Raw genomic sequence first — 27159 nt, 5'->3', positions numbered from 1 at the left:
GTGGGGACAGAGTGGTGGGATCACAGACAGGCTTTGGAGGTGCTGCTGCAGGGTCCCAGCCCAGCCCCACCAGTTCCAAGCTCTAGGGAGAATTTAGAGGTGCTGGGAAAGGACATTGGTAGGTCACCTCCCTGAGCTTCATTCAGTCTGGCAGGGCCTGTGATGACCGCCTCTTGGGGCTGCTAGGCTGGGGGAGACACTATAGGCAAAGGTGGTGCACGGGGCCTGTGCACGGTCTTGCTTGATAAGCGTGGGCTCCAGCCGTCATCCGTTGTTGTCAAAGGACTTCTTCAGCGAGCTCCCCTCTGAAGGGCTTTGGGAAAGGAGCCTGAATCCTGAATTGCTGTAGGCTCTGTGATACTGGTTTCTGCTTCTGAGGCCCAAAGCAAAGGAAGTGAATTTAAACTGTGCGATGGAGGGAATTCAAATGAGAGATCAGAAAGACTGAGAACTCGGAGACTGCCAAGCAGGAACACAGGCGGTTGTTAGGCTGTCCGGGGGAGTGTTTTGTAAACTGGACTGCGCTGTGAAGCTGTAAAGACCCATCTCTTGGAGCCCCCGCAGTCTCTCTGTGAATTCAGCTGGAACAGAGAGCTGTACTGCCCCCACACGTGCCTGGAGCTCCTGTTTTCTCCTAGTCACAGATAAGAATGGGCTCACTGCTGATTAGTCATAAAGGTAGGACTCGAATCCAGGCCTTCTGGTTCTTAATCCAGTACTCTTGTGCCTGGCACTCAGTAGGCTAAATAATTGTGGAAGGAATAAGGATTAGATAAGGGACCGTGTGACCCTGAGGCACATCATAATTTTCACAGCCATTTCCCATTTAATTTGGTTGGCAAATCTCCTGGGCATTTTTAAAAATGAGAGCCCTTCTCTGCCATCTGGGAGAGCTAGCACAGTAGGCATGAGTGTTTCTCAGGAAGGTGGGATCCAGGAACTCTGCCTTCCTCCCTACATAGTCTCTGCCTGAAGGAGGTCTCCTCCAGGGTGGTGGCAGGGGAATGGCCAAAAGGACCCCACATGGCACTCTCCCACACAGAGATCCCACAGCTAACGTTTCTGAGTGCTAACTATATGCTCTGCCGAGCACTTGCTTTATGCACCTCTTCTCATTTGATTATCACACACACTTTGGTGTAGGTACTAATTATTATCCCCATTTTCCTGATAAGCAAAATGAGGCAGAGAGAGAAGTACAGCGACTTGCCCAGGGCCACAGGGTCAGTGAGTGGATTTCAAGTCCCAAAAGCTTAACGTCCAGGGCTGACATTTTATACCTGATAGGCTATTTCCCCTCTCCAGGCTGAAAGAGACTTTAAAAGTCATCTGGTCTACAGCCTTCCACGGCTACTGACTGCCCACTCTGCCAGTCATGTTGTGGACCATGTGGTTCCACATTCTCCTAAGACACGGGTAAGGAGATAGACTCACTCAGGGCCCAATTCTGGCTGGGCAGAAGGGCCACGCTTGGGTGTAAGGGGTCCCAGATGGCACAGTGGATCTCCAGGCAGGTGAGTGAGGGACACTGCGGGTAGCTGGCTGCCATCCCAGCTCAGGGCCCAAGCCACGAGAGCCGAGACTCAGCCCCTTCCTCCGTCGTGGCACAGGTCAGAGTGAAGCCCCAATGTGGCTCTTTCTCCATAAACACACACGTGCACATGCTGAGCTACGTGCTGACCCTGCAGAGAGGGACACCTCCGGCTACTCGGCTAGCCCAGGCGCGGGCACAACTAATAACGCCTCCTGCCGTGTGCCCCTGATTGAAGCAGCCTCCGAGCAGCAGGGACACTTGCTTGATTAGTGCCAGGCAGCCTCCCGGCGGGCAGCCGCAAGGAGGGAGGCGGGCATCGACAAAGAGAACTTAGGGTACAGTTTGAATGGTGCCTGGGTGAAAGCACCTCAGGTGGAGCCTGTTCCCACTCCTGATTCAACAGAAAGATATTGGTGTTTACACACGGTCTCCTTTTGTCCTGAGGTCGGGGTCGTTGTCCCGTTTTATAGAGGGTGACACGAGCTCAGAGCGGTGAAGAGACTTTCGCTGCCCACGGTTCTAAGTGGCAGAGCTGGGATTTGAACCTGGGTCGTTCTGGTTCCATCTCGATGTTCTTCCCACTGTACCCTGCTGCCGACTTAGGCAAATCTCCTTATTGAAAAATCTGGATTGATTTGAGTGATGAATGTAAGCAAGGGCTTTTATTTGCTTTTTATAAGGATTACTATAGGATTCCTTTAAATAGTCCTTCTCCTTGTACCTTTAAGGTGTTCTAATTGATATGAATTGCTAAGCAGTTTGCAAGGTTGTTAGTAATGTCGGCTTAGGGCCCACCCGAGACCTTCCAAATCAGTCTGCATTTTGACAGATCTCCAGTGATTTGCGTGCACATTAAAGTCTGCGAAGCACGGGGCAAGGACCACTGCTAAGGAGAGACAGTGCAGGAGTTGTGGGTCAAATCGTCCATCCAGTGTCAGAAGGAAGGAACCCAAGATGACGGAACTGAGGCCCTAAGAGCATGGAGCCAGATGAGCCACCTGGCACAGGACACCTCCCTACCCCCCCCCCCCCACACACACACACACACACCGGGTCAGGCTGGTGCTCTTGGCACCGCCGCACACTCCCTTGTGGTCAGAGAGACCAGGGCTCCGCCCCGAGGAAGCTGTCAGTGCAGGGCCTCCCCCACGTGGCCATGCCCTTGCTCTCTGATGTGGGCCTTGGAGCTTTGATCATGTCTGTATGAGTACATCCACTGGGGTGAAGGGCTGGATCCTGAGAGTGACATGCGATGTCCCTAGTTGGGACCTACTGGGTCGTTTATAGGTACCCAGGACTTTGGAATACAGGGACCCGAGCCTGAATCCCAGATCCACCTCTGGTTATCCCTTGACTAGGAAATCCCCTACCTGTCTGCACCTGTTTGCTCCTCTATACAATGGGAAGGATGATGACCACTGCCCTTTGCAGCTTATTGAAAGCCCTGGTTTGGTTCCTGACCCTGGGGAGTCTTTATCTGCTCTGCTGTGGGGTATAGACTCCCACAGCCTTGAAGGAATCAGCCCTCCAGAAAACCTCCTTGGTAACTGCGCGTTTCCTCCATTTGGCCTAAAGCTAGGAGCCAAAAAACTATTTGTAAAGGGCCCAAGAGTAAATATTTTAATCTTTGAGGGCTCTACGGTCTGTCACAACTACTCAGCTCTGCTATCGTAGTGCAAAAGCAGCTCCTGACAGTATTTAAATAAGGGGGCATGGCTACATTCAAATAAAACCTTTTTTACAAAAATAAGCAGAAGCAGGATTTGGCCCATGGACTATATAGTCTCTGACTCCCAGCCAAACTAATGTAGCTCAGAGCAGACAAGGTCTGCTTATCTCCAGAGGCCCAAGGGAAAGGCTTTTAGCTAAGAGGTCACTCAGGTTCTTTATTGAGTCAGCTTTTTACTAGTCAGCGGCAGAGTTTGGAGGTGGGGGTACCCCAAACAGACGCTGGGGTTTAGGACACCAGCCTGTGGAAAGTATGAGTGCCTTCATTCTTTGAGGGGCCCCCAAGCACTGAACAGGTGGGGAGTGAAGTGGTCAGAGTGGTGTGCTGTCAGCCCAAGACGCCTTCCCAGCAGGGAAGCTCTCTACGAACTTCTCACTGCTGAGTGCCCCACAGCGCGCCTCCTTGCTCTGCTTCGTGACCTTGGGCAAGTTGACCTGGCTTCTGTGCTCCCATCTCTGTAAGACAGGTAATGATGGCAGCTGCCTCACAGAGGGCGGGGACTTAGGACTTGTGAGGGTTTCTACCAGGCTGTAGCACACTGTATCAAAGTGCTAGCATTTTCTTACTACAACGGCTGCCATCATCGTCATCATCACTGTCATTATTCCTAGAATCATTTTACTGAACAGATACGTAATCATAAGGTAAGGTGGTGCTGGGCAGATTACAAGTCAGTGCGATGCAAGTGTGTGTGTCTCTGGGGCAGGGAGTGCTGTGTGAGGGGAGCACTCGATGCTATGGCTGGGGGTGGTCCCAAGGAGAGGGGAAAGCTCACATCCTGCAGAGAAGAGCAGAAGGGACCCACAGATGTGATTTTCTAGATGCCAGGGAAGCTGACTCAGGCCCTTCAGCTGAATCATCCTTGGGGAAGGTTCTGAAAACCCTACTTCTAAGAGCAAAGCCTGGTGAGACCTCAGGCCCTCAGCCCACGGCACCCTGGGGGATTCACCCGGAGCAGGGCCCTCTGGGTAGGATTAGGAAGGGAGAGCAGAAGTGTCCTGGATTGGCCCCTGGACCTCGGGGCTGGGCGAGGTGATCCTCTGAGGCCCCCATGGGGTGCTGCCACTGGCAGGGTACCCAGTGACTGGGCACACATCCTTTCCCTCAAAGCTGCTGCTCTTCAGCCCAACTGAGAGCTGGGTCCAGAACCAGCCCCAAAGTGCAGGGGGATGGGGTGGATAATGTGGGTGGAATTAACTAGGCTTCTGTGTTCACCATCCTATTTGTAGCATCATTCTCACTCGTAAGCTAATTTTAGCCATCCATTCTGCTTCTGTTACCATTTATAAAATGAGAATGTCAAATGCAATATTAAACAAGCAGGATGAAGGCAAAAAAAAAAAAAAAAAAGGAAATGCCAGAGAGGCACTTAATAAATGAATCTTGTGTTTACGTGGAGAAGGAGAAGCCCTGTGTCTCCCCCCACCCCCATCATGCATTGGCACACACAAGTTGTTTGTGTATAAATTGTTTATGTACCAGCTCTGTTAATGCAGGCAGAGGGATTTGCGTGTTGGGGAAGGTGAGGACAGCAGCCGGGAGGCCAGGCTGGGGGTGTTGGGGGTAAGTGTTTGTCGCTGTTTAGGCAGAAGTAATGTGCCCGGTGGGGAGGTGGCCTCCCGGTCTCCTGAGTTCTGCCTCCTTTGTTCTTCATCTGTCCTCTGGTGAGGTCACTGCAGGGGGGCGGGGAGACTGGAGCATCTTTCTCAGTATCTAGCTGCCCCTCACGTCTGGGCTTTTCCACGTGTGCTGCCCCTTGCATCCCCTGCACACCACCCACAGGACGGGGCATGGAAACCACCCAAAGAGGCTGCTCCCCTCTCTCTACACCCCTTCTCTGGGGCCTGTTCTTCCTTTGACTTTGCTCAGCCGTTCTTTGCCTGACAGCCCAGGGAAGTACAAGCTAACGCTCAAGCCACACCCTTTCTTCTCTTTTAAATAGAGAAATTAAGGTAGGCCCCATCTGTGCAGGGTCTCTGGCAGAGCCCACCCTGGTCTGGGAGAAGCACCCAGCCTGGTGACAGAATTTGGGCACCTGCTGGAGGCTGAGCTTTCTTTTCACTTTGAAATGTCCTTGCAGGTTCCCAGAAAGGAAAAGGAGAACAGCTGTTGCTGCCACCGTCAGCTTTTTCCCCAAATAGTGCAGCCTGTGCAGCTCCCTTTGCGCACCTTGCTGATGAAAGCAGGAAGATGGGGCCTTACCTGGCTGGCAGGTGGGGGAGGTTAGGGAAAAAGTCAATGGCAGCATGCCTGGAACCTGTGGGCTTGGGAGGGTGGCAGCCACTTTCTCTCTTCTCTCTGCTCCCCAGTCTTTGGAATTTACATCAGCACAGATGTGAACTAGCCTTATCACCTTCAAAAGTGTTTACCTACCGTGTTTCCCCAAAAATAAGACCTAGCCGGACAGTCAGCTCCAATGCGTTTTAGACCCAGTCTTATTTTACTACAATATAATATTATATTACCATAATATAATAATATAATAAGACCCGGTCTTATTTTACTATACTAATATAATATAATTATAATATAATATAATATGATACAGGGTCTTATATTCATTTTTGCTGCAAAAGACGCATGAGAGCTGATTGTCTGGCTAGGTCTTATTTTCGGGGAAACACGGTAGGCTCCATGTGGAGGACAGTAAGGTACGACCCAACCAATGATATCCAGCACAAGCGCTTAAAGGGTTAGCTCGTTTAGTTTAGTAGCTCCCTGCAGCCCTGTGGGGTAGGCGCTGTATTTCACTATTTCACAGATGAGAAAATTGAGGCACAGAAAAGTCAGAAGCAGCAGTTTAAAGGTAGGTAGGAGCCTTAGCCTCTAGGCTGGACTGCAGTGCGGGGGATGAGACCCGCCCTCAGAACAGGTGGGGTGGGAGGCTACAGTCACTGGAGCATGTGTCTCAGCTGGTGCTGGGGGCCAGCTCCTCTCCACTCCTCGCCCAGACTTTGAGTACCTCCTAGGGAGAGCCTCCTCTTAATGAATTTATCTGTGTGTCCAGACCTGGCCCCTTCCTGCTACAGAGGAGGTGCTAATAGTATTGGTTTATGACTTCTTTCACTTTGCCTTCGCTGATTTTAATAAAACACCGAGCAGAGGAAACAGTGTATGAAATTGATTCTGGAAGTGTTCGGGAAAGTAATTCTGGAACTAGGATTGGGAAGGGGTTTGTGGAAGGAATAGCATCTGAGGTGGGCCTTGAGGTCTGGGTAGCGAGACAGGGGCTGGGAAGGGCTGTGCAGGCAGGACCTGCGCGGCCGGAGGGTGTGAAAAAACGGGTTTTGAAGTTGGGGACCAAGCACTGAATTCCGGCTGTGCCGTTCCCTGGCTTTGTGATCTTAGACAAATCATTCCTCAGGACCTCAGTTTCCTTTTACAGCGTAACGGGGGCCAGTCAGGCCAACTTAGAAGAAATGAAGGGCCGATTAATGACGGTGTTGAGAACAGTGGGTCTCCGAGGACTTCTGTGTGCCACGCACCGAGCGTTATGTGCACTACATGTATATGTCATTGTGTGTATGACTACATTACACACGCACACACATGTGAGGATGGCATGACTACTTAGCACATGGGAAGTGCTCAGGGCGCAAGAGGTGCCTTCCTCCCCAGAGCAATCCTGCTGACCAGGGAGATGGAGTCGAGTCCTGCGGACTCTCCGTGCTTCTCACAAATGGTCTGTTTCTAGCAAGCACGTGTCCTTTGAAGGTAGATGTTTCTGCTGGCGGCCATCACTTGCCTAAGCTGGCATTTCCGTTTTGGTTTGCACAGTAACCCTTTCTTCCATAGACTTCAGGGGCGGCGTGGGGTGGGGGGGGTGTCCCGTATCTGTATCTGTGAGGACCGTTTCGCAACAAAACAAGACCAGTGGGGTACAAGTGGGCCCCCTGGTGCTTGGCCACGCACTGGTGCCTGTCTACCAGGACAGTGCCTGATGGAAACGTCCATGGAAGGGAGGTGGGAAGGGACAGAACACAGAACTCCCTTCTGCTCACTTCCCAGAATTGACAGTGCCCCGCTGAGAGGCCTGAGTTTGCAGAGGGCAGAGGGCTGGCACTGGTGAGGGGCAGGCAGGTATGGCAGGATGGCTAGGCACCCTCCCCTGCTGGAGGCAAGGGCTGGGTCTTGCCAGTGCGGCTGTCAGGATTTCCGGGGTGTGATTGCTGCCATCGCCCATGATGGAATCTCAGGCTGTGTCCTCACATAGCCATGCACTCCTGCTGGTTAGGACTCCCTCCTGACTCTGACTGTGGATACACAGAGTGACTCAGTAGCATGGAAACCCTGGAATGGACATTAGAACCGAGAAGAGGTGACCTGACTCTCTGAAGGTCACTCAGGGAGAGCTACCCGGCAGGTGCATTTTGGGTATGGCTCCACATTGCGGAGAGCCTGGGTCTTGCCTTCCCTCTGCAGGCCCTCTCTGCCTCTCCTGCGGGCTTGTTCATGTGCTTCTCATCCCGCACCTTGGTATTTATGGGACTCTTTCTTCAATTCTCATTCAGCAACTGCCTTGAACAGGGCCGGCTTCCTGGGTGTGCCAGCAGAGCAGCTGTTGCATGCCCTGCGTGCAGAAGGGTCCTCGGTGGTTTCATGCACTGCTGATGCCATCTTGGAACTCTTGGATATTGTTAGACGAGGGCCGCCATGTCTTCATTTTGCAGCAGACTGCGTGTTCTCTAGCACATTCTGTAGCCAGCCACACTCTGAAGGACAGCAGAGGCTCAGTGCCTCCCCGAGGAACTCACCTCTGTTTATCTTCCTTGCTCTGCAGGTTCCATGAGAGAAGGTCCTCTCTGAATCTTGGTTATGAACCTGCAAGAGCCTCGTGAAGGGTCCTGTCTTCCTGGTTTCCAGAAAAGCTTGTGACTGGCAGAAAGGGCAAGAGAAAGCAATGGGCAGGAGGAAGGAAGGCTGTGGCCGTGGCATGGCGCAGGCCAAGCGGGGAGCTGTGTGTGGTTTCGGGGGTACAGCTCACCCCTCCAGCCTTCCTGGAGAGATTTGGGTGGCTCCTAGGCTCCAGGCTGGACCCCTGAGACGTTACACTGGGGTGTCATCTCCTCTTCCCTTTGTCTCCCTAGAAGGTGCTCAGGGCCTAACAGCCAGAGGAGATGGTCAACTTGGGGCTTCAGAGAAGCAGTGTTGGCCTGGAATCTACCAGAACCTGGCTGGGGAAGAGCAGCAGCTTGAGTCAGAGGAGGAGCTGATCTTGGGGCAAGACCAGGTCAGGCCTCTGTGTCTTTCAGGAAACTCCCCAGAAGAACGGTGCCCCATGGGCAGCTCTGTTTCCCTCCCTTCCTACCAGCCAGACAGTCCAGGTTGATCTTTCTGAGCAGCTGTGGATTTTATCCTCCCCTGGAGGGGTAAATCGCTTCTAACATGACCTGTTTGGGGTGAGAAGTGAAGCTACAAACACTGGCCTCTTCAGGCCACACAAGAGTTTCCTTGTCCTAGGCTGTAAATCAAGGCCCCAGGCACAGGGCTTGGGTTTCCCCAGACCAGGGTGGGGTCTGATTTCCCTCTCAGCCCTCAGGGCATGCTGACTAGCGCCGTTTGTGTAGAAACCAGGAATGAACAAAAGCCTTTTCACTTCCCAGACCTTGGTTGGCATCCTCCTCAGACTGCCAGCCTCTTCCTCTTCCAAAAGGTGCCCGGCAGGGAGCTTGCCTCAGCAAGGACTGCAGGCCAGTTGGGTGGGGGTAGCCACTCAGAGTAGCTGCAGAGAAGCTGTGCCCACGGAAGTCCTAGCTCCTTCTCCAAAAGCCAATGCCAAGAGTCTCCCCCTTGGGTGTGGCACAGGACCCTGTGCCCGGTATGTACCATGGCATTAGGCAGACCTGGGCTCAGACCCAGCCCTGCCACACATGGACTGTCTGCAACCGTAGGTGAGGTGTCTGAAGTCCCTGGGCTTCGGCTTCTTGTTCTATAACAGGGGTGTCCAAACTGTTTTCATCGTTTTTCACCAAGGGCCATATGCGGTAAAATACACAAACAGCCGGGCCACTCGCTGGAGGTGAAGTACATATTGCCTCACCTGGTGTATTTAAGTAAACTAAATATATTTTTGGAATTTGCTGCGGGCCAATTAACAATGGATCGTGGGCCGCAGTTTGGACACCCCTGCTCTACAAGATGCATAGATGTGATAAAGGGCATCACTGGGGCCACTGACGAAATAGGAATATAGACCCTAGATTAAAGTGTTGTTTACTGTTAAATGTCCTGAGGTTGATAACTGTGCTGCGGTTATGTAAGATAATGTCTTTATGTTTAGGAAATGCGTACCATAACGTATGCAATTCCCTCTCACATGGCTCAGGTGCGGGGAGGGAGGAATCACAGATCTAGACCTAGACCTAGACCTGGAGAGTGTGCACATGATAAAGGAAAAGTGACAAACTGTTAGCAGGTCAATCTGGGGAAAGGGTATACAGGTGGTCTTTTTACTCTCCTTGCAACTTTTCTGTAAGTTTGAAATTATTTCTGGATAAAAAATTAGAAACAACCCTGGCTGACTTGCTTTGGACCCTGATTGGAAGAGGCGGCCACCCCAACAAGCAGCCAACACAGTGTTAAGAGAGCACACATGCAAGCTCACATCGGGCCTCTGTTTGATTCATCCTCTCAAAGGAACATTCTTAAAGAGGGTTCAGCTAGGTCCTTCTTCTGAATTCATACCCATGGGGCGACAAGGAAGCCATACCCCCTCTTCCCACTTTGCCAAGCAAAGCAGCGTATTTAGAGAGAGAAATTTTGAAGGCAACTGTATCTACCTTTGGGGGATTGACCTTTACCCCCTGGTATGGGGCTGCTTCTTGTCTTTGCCAGCTATGAAACCTGAAAATGGGAGACCTCATCTTCCCCGTGCGAGAAGTTGGTCACAATGTCCTCTGAGGCTTCTTACAAGCACAAATCCAAATGGCATGTCCTGCTAAATCTCTAGCCCCTCCAACCAGACTGCTTTTTCTGGTGCCATTGGAAGCAGTAGCAGTGGCAGCCAGTGTGAGAAGCTGCCAAAGTGGGGTCTGAACTGTTGGTTGAGGAGATTCAAGGACTAAGAGCACTTTGGTATGGGTAGTGGGGCGCATTTATTATAAATGGGGGTCTTGGGGTGGTCCTGAAACAGCTGGAGCAAGAGATCTGAACACCAGGAGAACCACTTCCGTTTTGCTTCTGTTGACCTGGGGAGCCAGATAAGCCTGTGTGGGACGGCCCTAGGAGGGGTACACGCATGCTCTGCCATGTGCCTCACGGCAAAGGCAGCCCCTCAGAGCCCACAGCCCCAAGAGCCCAGCCAGCCAGATACAAGGGGTGGCGGACTGCTTCCCACTGCCCTGTCTGCTCACTGCTCTTCACTGATCTCATGTGGTCATCCGTCTCCAAAGATGGACACTGTGATCTAGGCCTCCCAGGGTTCACAGCCTTGTTATTCCCGTCCCACAGCAAATCTAGGCTGGTCCCGTGGCACCAGTAGAATGTGATGGAAGTAACAGTGTGACTCCCAAAGCTAGGCATTGCCGCTTCTGCCTTGGTCTCTTGGAATGCTTGTGCTTGGGACACAGCCTCTTGGGACTCAGCCACCATATTGTGAGAAGACCGAGTGCCATGAAGAAGCCACGAGTAGGCCACCCCCACCCCTACCCCCCAGTCAGTCCCAGCGGAACCAGCGTCACCTGCTTGCTGTGTGAGTGAAGAAGCCATCTTGGACCTCCAGCCGAGTCCAGGCTGTCTCTGGCTCCAGCTCCAGGCCCAGCCACCCTCTGATCACAAATACATGAGAGACCGCAAGCAAGAGCCGTGCTGAGACCAGTCAACTACAGAACCATGAGAGAGAATGATAAATTGTTGCGCGAAGCCACTAAGTTTGGGGGTAGTTTGTTGCACAGCAGTGGATAACTGGGACATAGTGTGTAGCTGTATGACCTAAGTATGTGACTTCGGCTGCGATCATAGACTGGGTTTTCCCTGTTTGGGTTCTGACCGTAACTCGGGTTGTTTATGCCAAGTTGTCTGGTTTTGCACAGGGCCCAGAGGGAGGATAGCAGGGGTTCTGGGGGGAGGGGGGAGTGGCCCAAATGTGGTCTAACTCTAGAGGCTCCAGAGGCTGACAGGCCCAGAAGTGACAGGGGGCCGGTTGACGTATGATTACTTGCCTTCACGTTAATGTGAGGTGAATAAAAACCTGTTTTTTTCAATAGAATGAGGGCTCTCAAGGTGGAAACCTGCCTTATGTATCTTTGCACCCCTCCACAGCCTAGCACTTGCTAGGCACGTTGAGTTCCTCAGCACCATTGAATTTAGACTGGGTCTCCTTGACTACATAACAAGCATGTGAGTCAGTCCATGCTCTGTACAGACTTCACTGAGGGACCTGGGAAGGTAGGGGTTAACCTGATCCCTGCCCTGAGAATTAGCAGTCTGATGGAGAAGATGAGTTTTCCTCCAGTCTGATGGGTAAAGGATGTAGTTTCATCCTCAGCAAGCCGTGTCCCACTGCAAGGACTCAGGATACAGGCAGAGAACAGCTGTGCCTCTCTCCCCTTTTGTGTGTGTTCTTCATACGACATCATCCGAGGAGTGGGAGGCTGGGTGGGCAGGCCTCCCGGTCCTGAGAAATCTCTCCAGAAGCCTTCAGTGCAGGCCAGGCCAGGCTCCCTGGTGCGACTGCTGCCTCTCTCTGTCACTCAAGTGCCCGGGATGTGCCAGGGTCCCCCAGAGAGTACGCAAGACATGGCCCCTGGCCTCGGGGAGCACTCAGGGATGACACAGTGCTGTTCGATAGAACCCACACAGTCAGTGCTGCCCAAAACAGCACCAGCAAAGACAGCAGAGTTAGACAGAGCTGCCAGCCCTGCCTGCTCAGTGAGAGGAAGAGGAGGTGGGTTTGTTTAAAATGTTCCCATTACAGTCAGTTAACCTTTATGTTCCCTAAATGAAAATTGTATAAACCTGAAATTTTCGTTGATCAGGTTGCCTAGGAACAGGCAGCGGGTTTTCATAAGACAATGCAATAGATTGTCACCGATGGGGCTATTAGGAGGTGAGCTGGTTAGCGGTGTTATTCTGGCTCCTGGTGTTATCGTTAGGTAATTATCTGTCTACCTCTGCCGAGCACAGCCATCTTCCCCGGCTCGGGCAGGCGCTTGGAAATGAGGTTTCTCAACCTGCTTGTGAGTCCCCAGATTGGGATCCGGTGTCCAGGAGCAAGTTGTCACCCCGGTGGTTAGGGGAGGAACCTAAAAGACCCAATTTTGATGATTTCTTTTTAATCACCATTCCCACACACACACTAGCAACAGTAATATTCAAAGCAGAAAACTTGGGAAGTAAACAACAATAACAAAATGCACAATGGAAATTCAAAAGCAAAGTCACTCTAAGACAACTTTGCTGTGTCTGTTTCATATTTTTTCCCCTATGGTATATACCCTTGTTTATTTCCCACAGAGTCACTGTCATTTGCTTTTTTCCCTGCTTGCAGTTAGGGTGACCAACCATCCTGGTTTGCCTGGGACTGACGGTTTCCCGATACTGATGCATGTCCTTATCAGCTTTTTCTGTAGCTGTGTAGCTGCCAGTCAACTTGAATGAACCAAACTCAATCTGACCAACTCCCTGTTCTTGGACGTTTAGGTCATTTTCTTTAAAAAAAAAAAAAAAGGATAATTAATGCATATGGTAAATAGCCTCATCCATATGTCCTTGCAGGATAAATTCCTGCAAGTGGGATTTATTAGTCCAAAGTATGTGCGTGTATAGTTTTTGATATTTTTCACGTTGTCCTCCAGAAAAGTGTGTGCCAGTTTTCACCCCTAATGCTCGTGGTCTCAGGGACTCAACATGAAATAATCCTTTCATCATGGCCAGTCTGATGGGGGAAAGATATGTCTTGTTTGGGGATGTGGGCTTCTTTCTTAGCCATTTGTGAATTGCCCGGTCAGGTCCTTTACCCATGTCTCCTTTGGGGATGCTCATCTTTTTCCTTTTAATCTATAAAAACTCTTTTTGTATTAAGCGTATCTGTCATGGATGTTGAACCATGTTGTCCATTTTTTAAAAAAGCATGTGTGGTTATCATTCTTTAAAGAACAAGATTAATACCTATTATCTGTTGTCTTTGGAGAAAGAGGAGTTAATAGTTGAGGTAATTAAAGTTTCCCCCCAACTGAAGCACTAAAAAAAAAATACATATAGATATATATATCTATATATGTATATATATAGATATATATATGTATGTATGTATTTTTTTTAAATAAATTTTATTGGGAAATATTGGGGGCCAGTGTGCTTCTCCAGGGCCCATCAGCTCCAAGTCCAGTTGCCATTTTCAGTCTTTAGTTGTAGGGGGCACAGCCCACCATCCCATGAGGGAATTGAACCGGCAACTTTGTTCAGAACTTGCGCTCTAACCAACTGAGCCATCTGGCCGCCCCTAAAATATTTATCTGAAGAATTTGGGACGTGAGTATGTCCAAAATGAACAACCCACGTAGGTCCCTTTTAAAATACACTGCACACAGTTTAACTTCCTCTTCGTATCTCAGATCTGCCTGCTGTAAACAATGGTAATTTTCTGTGTGATAGCGATCCTCCCAGCAGCTGTTGAGCTACGTGGGGTTTTGGCTCCTATCCCATGTGGCCCCAGACTGCTTTTTCAATAAGATACCTGATTCTTGTCTTTCCCCCGTCACTATCAGACTGTCATGCTGTTACTTTCGCTGCTATAAGCATCCCTGCCTTACCCTGTGACATCCCATCTTCATCAGCAATGGGATCGATGACCAGCTAACAATGCTTGTTAAGTTTATCTGTAAACTGAAAGCAAGTAAACTCTGAGCAAGGAAAGGCCTGAGGAACATTAGTAGAAACACTGTAGGAACTTCACAGGCAAAAGTTGTACTTATTTCCTGGGCTTGCGTTATTTTATTTTTATAAATATACGTATATTTTACATACATATATATATAAATATATGTTGTTGAATAAGTGACATTTGGATGTGTGAGCAGAATAAGATTAAGAAATTTTGGAGGCAGAAGGGAAACAGAAAGAAAAGACTAGCAGCCACTTGAAGATGTTGCTGCAGAATGAGAAACTGGTAATCCACGTGAACAGAATCAGTGTTTAATCTTATTACTACTTCCCTCTGGAGTGTGCCAGGCAGGTTTTATGAAGATGGTGGCATCGCTGACCTAGAAATTTTAAATATCTGGCTTTCAGGCCTGCTCCTGCTAGGATATGGTTTACAGCACGTTATGCAAGCCTTCTGATGTTCACTTTTCTCAGATATCTGAAATGGAGCTAAAACTAACTGGCCTGTCTGTTTAATAAGAGGTAGAATCAGATGGCCCGATGTGAAAAGTCACTGACTTAAAAGGAACCTGAGGGGAATTTGCAAACATGTAAAGGGTCCACTAGTCATGAGGGATTGTTACTATTGCTGTTGTTATTATTCACAGACACATCAAACAGCCATTCTCTGCCTCCTTAGCTCTCATACCTTCCGTGCAAATTTCAATCTGAGCTCCCAACCCCCACACATGTGTATCTTAACCTTACGTCCTTGCCACCCTTCCAAACCCAATTTCATCCTTGTAGGTTTTTCCACAGCAGGATTTGCACAAGTGGTGTATTTTCTTAAATATTTATTTTGCAGGCCATTTACTCAGCACGGCTATTTTTACAGTGAGCAAGGAGCAAGGCTAAAAATAACCTAGCTCATAACCAGATCAGTTCTGCATTTGACATTTACGTGGAATTCATTTGCATCTCATTTGTTCGCTTTTCTGTTTAACAGGTAGAATGTAAGAAGGCTCAGCCGAAAGAAGTCATGTTCCCACCTGGGACAAGAGGCCGGGCCCGGGGACTGCCTTACACCATGGACGCATTCATGCTTGGCATGGGGATGCTGGGTGAGTCTGGGTGGGACCCTGGGGACCCAGCAGAGTCACCCTGGATTGGGGGCATTGGAGGCCTGTGCACCCACTGGGTTACCTTCCAGCTGGACAAACTGCTTTACCTGGCTGAGCCTTAGTTTCCTCATCTGTAGATGAGAATGGTAATCCTCCTTGCGAGAGTTGTGACTATGAAATGAGCAGAGATAGAGCGATGGATGGATGGATGGATGGATGGATGGAGACCTAAGGACTCCTGACTGGCTTAACTTGTGTGAGCCGAGGCTACATTTTCTAAAACTTGGGAGAGGAGGGGAAGTGGTGAGGGTGGGCGATAATCCTGTCTATTTAAATGATTAACATTTTTCTCCTGGGATATCAAAATTTGCATTTAAATGGATGTTTTAAATAGCCTGTTTTACTCTTTATTTGCAAAAAAAAAAAAGATGATAAAAGACAGTGTGTTTGTCCTGACGAAAAATGATCTCTCCTGGCTTTTAGAGAAATTGAGTTGCATATTATGCCCCTTCCTTAAAGGTATCTCTGTCCGTCCTGCGTAGATAATTGAAAATCTTGCTGCTTAAATAGCATGAAAGATGGAGAAAGCAGTGGAGAAGCGTAATGGTGTGGGTCGCAACAATAATTAGAAATTTCAAGGCGAGAGCACAGTATTTTAGTGCAAGTTATTGTGTGTCAGGAAAATACTAATTAAATGGGATAAATGGTAGTTAATGGTAAAATTCCATTCAGGTACATGATCTGTCTAGTTTTAATGGGTTTTCATTTGGTTTGGTAAGAGTCCCTCTTCTATATTGTTTGATAAGCTCTTTATGTATTTTCAGATTTGCTGCTGTGTAAGTCATTCCTGGCTTAGTTTTAAATTTATAAAACTTTGCTGGGTTTTATAAATTACTGAAAAAAAATTGTCTCTATTTTTTTGAGGAAATAACAAGGGCAGGTAAAGTTATTTGGGGGAACTTAAAATGGAGAGAGATGCCATGAGAATATCAAAAATGGCTGAGATGCTTATTCTTCTCAAATTAATGTTTTAGGTTTAACAGTTTCAAAGAAAAATCCTATTGTAATTCTTTGAAAATTGGGCAAATGATTCTAAAACTTATCTGGAAGAGGAAACACATAAGAGTAAATCAGAAGATGTTTTAAAAGGAGAAATGAGACTAGTTTGCCGAGTACCAGAACATAGCACAAAACTACAGTAATTAAAATAGTGTGGTATATAGGAATGCATCTGTTCCTACAAAAAGTTAAAGAGCCTGAACTAAATATATTTCTGAGTGTCATTATATTATACGATTATTTTTAGAAATCAGTGAAAATTATTTCCTGGTTGACTATGAGACACTTGTTGGGCTCTTGATTGAAAAAAACACATTTTATTTGGTCTTTACCCTAGGTCGTATGCCAAAGGAAACTGAGTGGATTAATTAATAGTTTTTTTTAATCAAAACTTAAAGAAAAGAGTTTGGAACCATTACCACCTGCTGGCTTTTGGAGTCTCATGTAAAGGTCTTAGGGCATAAAATAGGAGACTTTTAAGGATCCCTATCTTTAGGAAGTGTCCCCACCTTTGTGGTCTAACTTGATGCCCTTTACCTGCAGGGAGAATGAGCTGGGTTTTCTTCAGGGAGAAGCAGAGGTGTGGAGTGAAGCAAGTACACTCTTGTCAGTTGCCAAAGAGCAAAGGTGAAGCAGCTGTATCCAAGGAGGGCTCGGGACCCACGTCTCCACAGACACCCAAGTTCAGTCCTTGAACAGAGCACACCCAGTGGTTTCATAACAGGAGCCAAGACAGGAGGACCTTGTTGAATGCCTTGGGTCTTTGCACACCTCCTGTGTGCCCAGCCCTGGGTGAGCTCTGGGAGACGGTGCTTACAAGGTGGAATGGTCTCTGCCCTCATGGAGCTTGTGGTCTAGTGAGAAAGACGGCATTGAGCAATCTGTCACACAGATACGTAATTCATCGTAATAGAGTTGCGGGGTGCTTTAAGAGTGTACGATGAGGCATGGAAACTAGTCTGAGGAATCAGGGGACATCTCCCTGTGGAGGTGACGATTCAGCTGCGATGAGAAGAATGAGTAAACCGAGGGCCATCCACACAGAAGGAACAGCCTTGGAACCTGAGGGTCCTAGTATGACACCCCGGGAGATGCCTGTCCTGACCAGGTGGGGCAGGCGCAGGCAGGCACATGTGAGAAGGAAGAGTGGCGTCCCAGGGGCTCCAGAATTGGGCTTGACCATGGTGGTGGTGGGCAGACCCGAATGCTCCTTGTATTTCTCGAGATGCTGTCTGATGGGCTGTTGCTCGCTGGGGGGTGGATGTGTTATGAACGTCAGGTGCTTACTCATCTGCCCCAACTCTTTTCCCTTCCTCTCGTGTCTCAAGTTACGATTTCCTCAAGCCGCAGTAAAGAAGTAATTGTTAGTTTAAAATGTCCTCATGGTTAAGAACCTGTTAGTTTTTGAGTTAAAACCTTCCCCAGCCCTCCCCAAATCACCCCCACTGCTGTTGCTTAAGGCTTTTGCCCACATAGCTCTGGTTGCGACTGCCACCAGGCAGGACCCCCAGAGCTCAGCCGGCTCCCGCCTCCCCGCCCTCTCCCAGGTCACTGAGATGCTCCTCCTCCCCCAACCAAGCAGAGAGCCCCTTGGATGGAAGTGATGGCATCGGCTGGGCCTCCCCCCAGGGTGGGGGCCGTGTGGGCTCTGGAAGAGCTCAGGACTTCAGAATCAAATCTGCGCTCCTCACCCTGGCAACTGTGTGACTTGGGGCAAGCGACAGCTTCTCTGTCCTTCAGTTACCCCACCCATAGATAGGGATATGGGGTCCCTCACTTCATGGAGTTGAGGATAAATGAAACCGTATCATGCCCAGCCAGTGTTTTGTCAAATCCGAGCTGCATGGCTGGTAAAATGTACCTTTGTGTACCATTCAGAATGAAAAAAATATACGTACTGTTAATTAAGCTGCACTGGTGCTTTCTTACCACATCGATGGTGAGATGGACCCCACTTTCAAGAGATGTTAAAATATGAAAAAAATGTGTATTTTCAGATCTGTGAAGTATAGTAGTAGGTGCTCAAGCTGGGAGCTACAGTTAATAAGGTCCTGGGGAGCCCTGGGCAAATCACCACTTGAGTAGGTGCCTGGTACTCTTCCATGTGGGGTCCCTTCCTGCCCTTGGCCAAGAACTTAGCTAGAGCCGCACGTGTGACTTGTGCTGTGGCACCTACAGCCTCCACCTCAGTTCGGAACCCCCGCTCAAGGAGTTGGATTATCTTCTACCTGCCAACAAAGGTCCACTCCAGGCCTGCTACCCTCCAGACCTCAGCAGCCCCCGGCCCTCCTGAATCCCCCAGTCCCTATGGCGAGCCCATCCAGACACTTGCTGAGACAGGGCCTCCTGAGAGGTCCCTACACATGCTCCCAGCCAGGAACCAGCTCAGCCCAAAGTCCGGGCAGAAGGGATGAATCAGGCACAGTACCCAAGGAACAAACTCTCAGCCTCACAGTCTGGTTGGCCTGTTGCCTCCCTAGCCAGGCCGGAGTCTCCCCCGAGCCTTCTCCGATACCCCTGCTGGAAATGTCCAGGGCTGCCCTCCATTTCGCCCATTGGCACAGCTCGCAGCCTGGGCCTCTGGACTGTGGGCGAGGAGAGTGCCATCTGCTGTGCTGTGAATGAAACCCGTGCTTCCTCCCTCTAAAGTGGTGTCATCAGGAGGAGTCTGATGCTTCGGGAGGATGGCCTGACATGCCCCCATTAGTCAAGGGGCTCAGCCCCTCCCTGCTGCACTAGGCCTGCTTATGTCCCGGAATCATTATCACCACCAACAACTTGATGAACTGGGCTCACACAGAAAAACATTTTAAAAAAAAATTATTAATGAATGGAATGAGATGAAGTTTCAGTGATTTGAACTTTTTTTGTTGAAAGAGCAGCAAAAGCACTTCTAGGGGTTTTAAAACGTGAGACGATGAAACATTAAGGTTTTCTAAATCCATTCATTCAACAAATATTTATTGAGTACCTGCTAAATGCCAGGCACTTTTCTAGTCGCTGAGAATGCAGCACAGAATGAAGCCTGTGCTGGTTTCAGGGAGCTGATAGTCTGGTGAAACCATACACACACTGGTCTGTAAATAACCTGGAAACGGTGGAACTAATTTTTAAATATCCTTTAAGATGTCTCCACACTTGGGGAGGTCTCATCAAAGGGAGGCTGATGAGCATATAGTTGCACAGTTATTCCTTCTCAGTCTCTCTTGATATGACTCCAAACGTCCTTGGGAGGAATCAACCGCTGCTTTGGTTTTAGCTTTTGCTTTGACAGAATTATAGAATAATCGGCCCAATGGGAGCTCCTTATAAAGAACTTAGAAGAGAAGAGGAGGGGTCAGGTTTCCCTGCCTTTGCGCTGGACAAAATGAAAATCAACTGAGACCCTTAGAAAAGGTCTTTTTGCAGCCCTCAAAGTTTATTCCACTGGCTTGCAGCAGCAAAGAGGTACCCACAATTATCCAGCTCAATGCACTAGAATCTCTTTAGTTTTTCTTAATGAAAGGGGACTTAATAAAAGCAAACATGATTATTGTTGATATATTTGATTCCTTTTGGCCTTTTCAGCCATGTAATCTGACTGCCTTCCAATCTCTTGACCTCGCCGGGCACACGCTATTTAACAGGTTGGATACTAGTGGTAGAGAAATACCTCGTTGCTGAGGCCTTGAAAATTCACCCTGCAGGCCCAGAAATGGAGAGACACTTGACCAACTGAAGAAAGCCAGAGGCATTCTTATCCATGCTCGTACTGAGAAGGCCCTGCGAAATCCTGGCCCAGTATTCCCTGTTAGTAAGCCCCTCTGAAATGAAAGCCAAAAGAAATCATCGTCGAGAAGAGACGAGCTGTAATCTGCTGGCCTTCACTTACAAACCAAAAGATGATAGGCTGGAACTTAACAGCTGCGTGTCAGGACTCATGTGTAATTTCAACTGGGATTTGTCTTTCCCAGAAATATCTGTTGAGGTCATTCCCAAGGACGTCTCCATTGGCTCAGCTGTTTCCTGGTACATAGAGGAAACTCAAAATTCACGCCTTCATTTTCCTTCTAGAGCCGCGCAGTTCATTAGAACTTTCCATTATGGTGAGACGGTTCTGTCCAAGATGGTAGCCTTGAGCTACATGTAGCTTTTGATCATTTCAGATGGGGCTTGTGCCTCTGAGGAACTGAAGTTTTCATTTTATATCATTTAAATTAAATTAAATCTAAGTTGGACAGCACGGGTCTGGAGGAGCCCCTGTGACTCTGGATGATTCTGGAGCTGGGCATCTTTATAGACTTTTTGCCTGGGAAGGGCTCTTGGCGCTTGGTGTTGCGTCTGTGTGCAGACCTCATGGGTTCAGTGTGGGGCCCTCACCAAGGCCATGCTCTGCACACCCCGCAGCCTATGTGTCACACTCTCACAGTTCCCTTGTCTCTTGACTCTTTCAAGTTGGGGGCCTGGTTGGGAGCAGTTTTCCATGACTCTGGGTAGCTAACGCCTGGGAGAGGATGAGTCATGTGCTCATCTAGACTGCAAACATCTCCTAGGGTTGGAGCAAAGATCTAGAACCGCAAGTCTGAGAATTCTGCCAGCATTCCCAAAAGAGAGCCCTCAAATGAGCTGTCCAATTCAAATTCTCTTGTTGATTTCCAAATTTTTTTTCCACAATAGAAAGCTGATCTGTAAGAAAGGTGGCCATCCAGGCAGAAGGCTTAGTTTTTTCTTCAGTGACAAGAGATAATTACTGTGGGATTGATCAGGCATCCAGAGTACTGGAGCAAATAAATTGTGCAGTAGCCGGTGCAGGAGGGGCCCGGCTGCTAATGGAAGTGGTGGCTGGGTCATCTCACCGTAATATGGCTTGATGGAGCATCCGCATGGGTCTGCTGTAATGTGCTATTGATATGCAGCCAGCCAATTTCCCCTGTGTGGCTGGGGCTGGGAGCCGTTCGAGCAGAGCTGGGCTGCACAGCAGTAAATGAAGAGGAAAATTGAAGTAATGTTGTATTATAAATTTATGATTTCATCTGCCTGACCCACGGGATGTTTGGCAATGGGGAGGTGGCGATAAGATCCCCTGCTCTGGCAGATGCCACATTCTTACCTTTGTTGTTAGGAGACAATATTGATGTCTCCGAGAAGACTGGGGTAAGGGCCCCAGATTGGGGTGAACTTGACAATGCTTTTTCTTCCTTCTTGTTGAAGACTTTCAAGTATGCCAGGAAGAAAGCAGATATAATGGAGTCTTCCTACTGGTGGATCGAATCAGGGAGGGATTAGGCATTCCACCTCCCTCCACGCCCACCCACTCTGAGGGCGTCTTGAAGGTGACACATGGGCCTACACTTTTGCTGTCAGATTAACACTGAAATATTTAAGACCCCCCAGCACTGAAGTTAGAAGCAAAGGAGTCGTTTTTCATCAGGAAAGGCCCTAGGCAGCCGTGATTTGGCTGCTTGTGTATAATTCGTTTATCAATATTGTTGAAATAATGGTATAAGAAATCTAGTGCTAAATGATTTGATTTGATAGCAGGTGATTAATTGGGAGGAGAATTGAGCTGGCCAGCCATGAAATAAGTACCAAGGAAGGAGCCCAGGTGTGCGTGTCCATTTCAGGCGTCCGAGTCTTGGTCTCTGTCCGTCATCGCTGTCCCTCTGTTCTTTTTCTTTCCCCATCGGGTGCCAGAGCTCCGCGTCGCACTTGGGTCCTGCTCCTCAGAAGTTGGTGCAGAGGTTCCCGGTCATCCTGTCTCCTCTGGGCAGCCTTCTGTCAATGAGACACCAAATGCTGGGAAATAAACACACAGGGAAGGAGCAGGTGGCAAGACCCTTTTGAGGGAGAAACAGGTCAATTGAGTTGTGACTGTAAATTTGGAAAGGCTCCGATGAAGCAAGGGAAAGGAGCCACAGCTGGTATCAGTTGAGAATTGGGGCCCATCAGAGGGCAAGACTGAAGATCCCAGAGAAAAGAGAAGACCCACCATGTGCGTGGTCTTGGGCCAGAGGTAGGGCTGGAACCCAGGTCGCCTAACATTTGGTCCAGCGAGTTTCTATGCTGTGACTGACGACAGATCCCCTGGTCGAGGCAGAAGCTACAACACCAACAAGCACAGGGAAGTGAGGGAGGGTGGGTCTCGTCTCTGGACCTCTGAGGCAGAAAAGCTCTATGAACAGGCAGCAGGAAGACCAGCAAACTCTTAACACGTGGTGCCAGAGTCCACACGCAATGGAATGTAGTGAGTGATCCTGCAGGGCCAGAGAATGTGAGAGTCCACTGGGGAGGTGGACAGTGAGGCCCCAGAGCCTGTGTTTAGGGATGCTTAAGGGGCTATTTAGAACCGCACAGACACACATGGAAAGCTGCCGCTGTTGCATGCATGGCTAGAGGGTGTGGCAACTGTCATAAACCACCCATCAAAGCAGCTTTACCAGCATTTTGGTGGCAAGCAACAGAAATAACTGGCTGCTGGCAGCAGCAATGGAGATAACTGGAGGGACTTAAGCAGCACACAGAATTGCCGGGAGGGCTAGAGAACAGGCAGGAACTGCATGCTGGGTGGTCAGAGCCACAGCCACAACCATGGGACCCAGGAGTGACCTGATCAGGGGCCACTGTTGCCACCACTGGATGCTGGACTCTGCTGCTGATGCCAGAATAAATACTGAACTGCTCCCTCCTCCTCTGCCTCACTGGCCTCCGATGTGGAGCCTGGGAAGCTTCCATTGGCCAAGCCCCGGTTCCCGGCCTGTCTGGCTCAGTGAGCCGGAGGAAGGTCTTTTCTGCTTCCATGATGGGAGGCAGGCCTCTCTCCAAGACTCACAGAGAAGGGGAGCCCGGTGCCAGATAGCCAGAAAACAACCAGGTCAGAGGTCAAAGCAAAAGTCAGGCTGGTGGAGGTGGCAGTCTAGGTGGTAGGGTTGCCGGATGGCGTTTGAAGAGCATGAATATACTGAGAATCACATACATTGAGTGGAGGGGAGACCACGTGAGCCTGGCGGGGTGGGAATGGGGGGAGCCATGGGTCTCCAATGACCAGTGGAATTTCAGTCCAAGAAGGCTACACCAGCCTTCTTTGTGGCCTGAATCAAGAAGCGGGGATATGGAGAGTGAAGTATCCTGAGTGGGCGTGATGAAGGGTTGAGAGCTGAAGTGACATCCGTTTCACTGGCAATTTCCTAACACATCGGAGATGGCCACACTAACACCAGAACTTTCCTCTGCACCCCATGTCCCGCCCAGCAGCAGCTTCCACAAGCACCCCCCACTTAAACCTGTCACCCCCTAAGCTACCTGCTAAGACATGTGCTTGTTGCGAAACGCCTGTCGAAACACGAGGCTTCTGGGTTTGGGCTGTGGTTTGTGGTGCATATTTTAACATAGCCAGCCCCTCCCCATTCTCCAGGGGCTCTGGGAAGATTGTGGTACTCTGTAGTGTGTCCGTGCTTGGACGCAGACCCCTGGAACCCCGCCTCCCCTGGACCGTGGCTCATTGGGCCCAGTACTTTTCCAGAGGCACTCTGTCAACCCTGAGTTTCACCACTAACCTGTGACCCCACCTTGTCCTCGTGTTGTCGGGCGTTGGGTGCTGTTGGCCGCTGCCTTGGGAGGAGGCATGACGAGGACTTCACTCTCCCATTGTCAGTAGCTTTAAGGTAAAGTACATTCAGGCTAAGCTCTCCAAATGTCAGAGCCAGCCACCGGCCCCGTGTTTGGTGCTGATACCTGGCATTTACTCTGCAGGGCAAGAAAGTGTGTGGGCTTTGGGGGTCTCTCTGCCCAAATACGGGTTAATTACCAGCAGGCTGACAGCAGTGCCCCTGGCTGTGGGAGAGAGGTGCTGCAGGCCCCGGGCAAACACCCTCACGGGAGACAGACCATTTTGTGGAGGAAAATAACTCAAGCTGTTTCTCCTCTTCTCCGCCACCCGCCATTCCTTGGGGTTGCCCCCCGCCCCCAGACCTGAGGCAGCTGTACTAACAGGACTGTCCTTTTCTCTGTGTTCAAGGCTACCCCAACTTTGTGGCAACCTACGGCCGCGGCTACCCCGGATTTGCTCCTAGCTATGGCTATCAGTTCCCAGGTGAGTGTCTTTGTCTACCAGACCTCTGGAAACATGGGAGGTGGTCTGCATTTGCGGGGAGGGGGGAACCCCTAAAGAGAACACAATGCATACATATTATCCGTTCAAGAAATGACCTATAGGTGCTCAATTTCACATCCACTTAACTCCAGAGTCAGGCTGCCGCTCAGTCTGTGATTAATAGAAGTGTTTCACTGGTGCCGGGTGTGTGAGAGTGGCAGCTTTTGGGGGAAAGGGGAAGAACTGAGGCAGGCGTCCTCCTCTGCTCACCCTGCTTTTTCTGAAGCCTGTTAGAGGTTCCCTCACTGGGGACTGAACTCTGGGCCCAGCGTTTCCCTTCACCTTCTGCCTCCCACTGCTGACTCGCACCTCCCCGCGCCCTTCCTCCAGCCCCATCCTGACACTTCTGTGCGCTTCTGCTGTGTGTGGCGTGTGCTGCTGGAGTTAAGATTTGCTGTCTGTCTTGGGTGGGGGTGTTGAGATGCTCCCTCCCTCTGTGTGGGTGTCATAGACTCGAGGCAGAGCACATATGCCCAGGCTGCTGCAGCTGCCATGTGGTGGGGAGGCCTGGGACCCCCACCCTAGGTGGGCAGCAGGGTAGGCCTGGTCTTGTAGGGATGAGGGCGGTGCGAAAGGAAGTGGTATTTTATGGGACTTGGCTTTTCCCCTGAGTGGGTCAGCAAGCCTTTCCTAGACCTGGAGTATAGATGAGAATATATTGGAGTGCTTGAGGGTGTCTGTGTGCAAAGGACAACTGGAGTTTCTCGAGCAGGCGTCAGGAGTGGGGTTTTATACTCTTGGGCTCTGTGCTAAGGGCAGACTCTGTAGGGAGGTGAGCTTCAGATGGAGCTTCACTCCTGATTGGTCATCCTGCCCAGACCAGAGACCTAGGAACTCAGGCCTGAGATGCAGTAGGAAACAGGGAACAAAGGTGGCCCTGGCAGGACGGTGTTCTGAAGCCAGAAGGAGGACCGTGGGAGGGGTACGTGCTGGGCTTGACCTGGTGTTTGCCCCAAACAGAGCTTTGGGGTGGGGGAGTGTGTATGGGGCAGGTCAGGAGACATTTGGGACACAGAGCCATGCCCTACGGGGGACAGGTCCCTTGACCAGCGACAGGCCCTAAACCCTTGTCCTGGCTGCCTGTAGTCATGGGAAGTCACTCTATGTGTCTGGCCTTTACGTGTCTTCTGTAAATGAGGAGTTCGTGCAGAATGGTCCCTGAGGTCTGTGCACCTTTCTGATGGTAGGGGTGAGAGATACAGTTGCAGAAGTTCCAGATGGAGGAGTATGAGTGTGGGGGACTCCCCCTTGAGTGTTTCCTCTTCTCCTAGGGCTGCCAGTTTCCCCATCATGGTGGGGTCCTCGGCAAGCATCCTTGCCTGCCCTAAGGAAGTCCTCCCCGCTGCTTCTCTACAGCACGTGGCTGCTTTCAGAGCGGGACATGGGCCTCTCGGAGCAGGACAACTGGCACCACTACCAGGGCAGCCAGCACTGGGCCAGGCACAGCCATGAGTGCACTCAGTCTGTTCCTCCATTAGATTTGCACTGTTTACAGATGGGGACACCAAGGCCCCGAGAGGTAGAGAACCCTGTTCAAGGGGCAGGGCCAGGATTTGGGCCCAGATGGTCTGGGCCTCACATGCCACCCTCCCCAAACGCTCTAGCATCCATCTGTCCAGTATGATCACACTACCCATGTGTAGCTACGAGTTACAATTAAGTAAAACGAAAATTTCATGTCCTCGGTCACACTCGCCTCATTTCAGTTACTCAGTAGCCACGTGTGGCAGCTCAGAATATAGAACGTTCGGATCAGCACAGAAAATTCTGTGGTGTATCACGGTGACAGTGCACAATCCACACACATAACACGCACGCGTGTACTGCCCTCCTGGGGAAACCTGGCATGCTGCCATCCCTGTTCTCCGTTCCTTTCCCATCCTGCTCAACCCAGAAGCTGGTGGCACTTTGAGGGAAGCCTTGCCTCTCTGTCCTTCCCGTGGCTTCCTCCCCAGGAGAAAAGACACACAGGCTCACACATCCTGTGCTTGGCACAGCCCACCTCCCTTCACAATCAGGTTGCCATTTCCCCCTTGGTGTGGCACTAATCCCAGAAGGACAGAGTTGGGGGATCCTACCGTGGGATAATTTGGGGAGTGACGAAGTGGAGCCCACGCTAAACCTCTGTCATCGGAGCGTCTGCCCTTGGAGCCCCGTGAACCAGCCCAGGAAATGTCTGGTAGAACTGTGTCTCGGGGACCTGCATACTTGGGTCTGCCGTAAACAGACAGAGATGCATGAGTGACCAACCGAGGCTGCACAGAATGGGATGCCCCTCCACCCCGGGTGCCCAGCCCTTCCCCATAAACAGGGCTTTGGGAACAAAGCAGGGGCTGGTAAAAGGCATGGAATGGACTTGGAGTGACTATACCCAGGACGCATCCGTTTATCATTGTCACCAGGTGCCACAGCTTAACACAATCATCTGGGTTTGAATGGGACAGAAATCAGGCATTAAAATCTCCAGACAGAGCCTCCCTGACCTGGGAGGTTTGGCTGTTCTGTCCTCTCCCAGCCATTAAACTCTCCATTTCCCCATCGTTCCCACTCACTCTGGGCACCTCTTGTTGGTCCTCACCGATGGCCGTCAGTGGCCACAAGAGTGAGGCTTGCCTGCTCTCAGGGAGGGTCACGGTGTGGAATGGTCCTGCGCCAGGAAGGGGTGGCCCAGTGGCTGGACCTAGCCACCCACGCTCCTCCAGGAGGAGCCAGGCTGGGTTCAGAGTCCATCCTCTGCAGACTCTACCCCCTGGAGGAGCTGCCTCTTGTGGAATGGTGGCTCTGTTGT

General features: G+C 50.2%; 1 protein-coding gene across 8 annotated transcripts in view; it reads left to right on the top strand.

Annotated features, from left to right (window-relative positions):
• MSI2 (musashi RNA binding protein 2) overlaps positions 1-27159 on the top strand; it is a 378183-nt gene that overhangs the window by 304966 nt on the left and 46058 nt on the right. For all 8 annotated transcript variants that reach the window (XR_004421223.1, XR_004421222.1, XM_033089090.1 and 5 more), the window contains exons 9-10: positions 15070-15184; positions 24237-24311. Coding sequence is in view for 6 of the 8 variants with exons in the window: in XM_033089090.1 (XP_032944981.1) it covers positions 15070-15184; positions 24237-24311 (190 nt within the window). In the remaining 2 variants the exon portion in view is untranslated. The remainder of the gene's footprint in view (positions 1-15069; positions 15185-24236; positions 24312-27159) is intronic.

The sequence above is a fragment of the Rhinolophus ferrumequinum genome, chromosome 21 (assembly GCF_004115265.2).
Source record: "Rhinolophus ferrumequinum isolate MPI-CBG mRhiFer1 chromosome 21, mRhiFer1_v1.p, whole genome shotgun sequence".
Taxonomy (NCBI): Eukaryota; Metazoa; Chordata; class Mammalia; order Chiroptera; family Rhinolophidae; genus Rhinolophus; species Rhinolophus ferrumequinum.
This window is presented reverse-complemented; position numbering and strand designations above follow the sequence as displayed.